Below are 2,305 nucleotides of genomic sequence, written 5' to 3'. Positions count from 1 at the left end.
GGGTGGGGGGGGGGTGGAGGGGGGGTACAAAAAAAAAAAAAAGATCACCCGTCGTACGTGATGGACTTTTAGAAAACGGGAAGTCACAAATGTAGATTTCTAAGGAAGACGATGAGTTCTGTGATTTCTGGGCAGCGTGACGCTTGCGTAATAATGGAAGGATCACGACCTTTTCCCTTTTCGGCTTTTCACAGTCCCCTCCCAAAGAATTACAACAGCAAGGTCAATTTTTTTTTTTTAATTTTTTGCCACCCACTTTTCAACTCAACTCAACTGTATTTATAGAGCACTTTAAAACAACCATCGCCGTATACAAAGCGACCACCGTCATCGAGCTTGCGACCGAATCGACTTCACCGGCTGCCCTCGATGCCTCGAGCGGATCTGAAAATCGCGTGTATTCCTCAGGTGTCAAACTCAAGGCCCGGGGGCCAGATTCTGGCCCGCCGCATCATTTTATGTGGTCTGTGAAAGTAAATCAAACATGTCAACTTTCTTGATTCTTGCTAAAATCTGGACCAAAATTTCAACTTCTCATTTATAAGTAATAAGAGAGATATTGTCAGCATTTTCTTGTCACCAAACCACTCATTACAAAAATGAGTTTGACACCCCTGCTTGAGTATTCGGTGTACGACGACAAAGAATTGACCTTGCCATTCCAATACTTTTGGAGGGGACTGTGCCGGTTGAGTATTGCGCCAAATTGTGCTCCCTAACGTGGCATCTGGACTCAAGTAGCGCGCATTCAATTGATGTGGACAGAACTAAATGAGACGTAGTGCCCCCTTTTTTTTTTTTTACAAGCCCCGTCGTTCTCCTTGAAGTGGCCCATACGGCGGAGGACAAAGCCGAAACGGGAAGTTCAACTGAATGATTAACAGCGTCGTGTTGACTTCTCGGCGGCCAAATGCGACCAAAACTGGTTGAACAAATAACTTTGCAAAAAGAAGAAGGAACAACGAGATAATGTTTGACTGCTCAGAATTTAAAAAAAACAAAAACAAAATAGAGCTTTTACCATCACAAGGAAATGAGTCTCATAGCGGAAGTGATGGAGGACACACACACACACACACACACGCGGGCGGGCGTGCACACACACACTAGTTTCAGTTCTCACTTTTAAGCGGGGTGAGTGGCGGTGACCGGAAAAATTGCTGCTTCCTGATTTAAGAGGATTCGGATCACTTTGAAGTGCACCATTAAACCAAATAAACGATCGGCAAATTAGGACTTCTCGTCCAATTTGGCGATGAGGGAGAAGGAAAATAAAGCACAGATCAATCATCGGGTTTATCTCTGGACAACCTCCTATTTTAGATTTGGGGGGGGCGGTTCAAGCTATTTACATGAAGCACAGGGAGAGGAAATGACCCCATCAATCATATTTCCATCACAGAATGTATGGAAATATGATTGACGCCAGTAACGTACAGCCGAATAGGAACTAACCCACAAGAAGGAAATGTGAGTGGAAGAAGAATTTGGTTCTAAAGAAAAAAAAAAAAGGGCCTTACACATTTATTTCTAGATAATTTTTATTTTATTTTATTTTTTTTTACAGTGAGTCAATAATTGATTCATTGCAACTAGAACAACGTTGCGGAAGCGTTCGTCTCGATGCATCACAAAATCGTCTTATTGCGCCGTTGACTGGATCACACCTGCGTCATCGACTTGTACTCTCGATTCCCGTTTCATATTGAAAAGAAATCCGGCAGTCTGCTTTCAACCGCCCGGGCTGCCGGTGTTGCCGAGGCAACGGTTTGAGGTTGGTACTTCCTGATTAACTGTCCGCTACTTCCTCCAAAACCCCACTTTGCAGGCTCGCTCTAATAGCGTCCTCTCTTGGATGACTTTATTGATTTGTTGATGTCGCTTTCAAGCTGTAACAAGCTAATGTTTCAGGAACTTGGCGAAGGGGGCGAGGGGGGGGGCATGATTTTTCACGCGACTCATTTTACCTTACAAGCTTTTGAAGTAATAGTCCAGTTTATTAAGAGTGGTGAATTGTATGTTCTATTTTTTTTTTTTTTGTTTGTTTCTAAAGAGAAAGGGAGGCGGGGTCAAGGAGGGGCGGGGGTTACCAGAGTGCGGCGAGCGGTAGCGGAAGTCCTCCTTGGTGAGCAGCAACAAGGCTTTTCCATTCATCTGGAAGGAGCCGCTGGTGATGGGCCGCAGGGCAAACTCCTTCTCGGCCCATCGCAGCCACTGGGCCACGTCGTCTCTGCTCCAGAACACCGGCTGCAAACCTGCAAAAGGGGGTGGGGGGCGAAAGGAAAGGAGAAGTTGGTTAAAGGGG

At 45.3% G+C, this 2,305-nt stretch overlaps 1 protein-coding gene across 2 annotated transcripts in view; it reads right to left on the bottom strand.

The window, feature by feature from the left end:
* Nucleotides 1-2,305, bottom strand: part of etv6 (ETS variant transcription factor 6) — a 41,568-nt gene that overhangs the window by 24,779 nt on the left and 14,484 nt on the right. For both annotated transcript variants that reach the window (XM_019896374.1, XM_019896373.1), the window contains exon 3: nt 2,091-2,255. In XM_019896374.1, the coding sequence (XP_019751933.1) occupies nt 2,091-2,255 (165 nt within the window). The remainder of the gene's footprint in view (nt 1-2,090; nt 2,256-2,305) is intronic.

Source organism: Hippocampus comes, unplaced genomic scaffold, assembly GCF_001891065.2.
Source record: "Hippocampus comes isolate QL1 unplaced genomic scaffold, H_comes_QL1_v1.1 scaffold196, whole genome shotgun sequence".
NCBI classification, from domain to species: Eukaryota; Metazoa; Chordata; class Actinopteri; order Syngnathiformes; family Syngnathidae; genus Hippocampus; species Hippocampus comes.
Note: the sequence above shows the minus strand (reverse complement) of the source record. Positions and strands in the feature narration are given on the sequence as shown.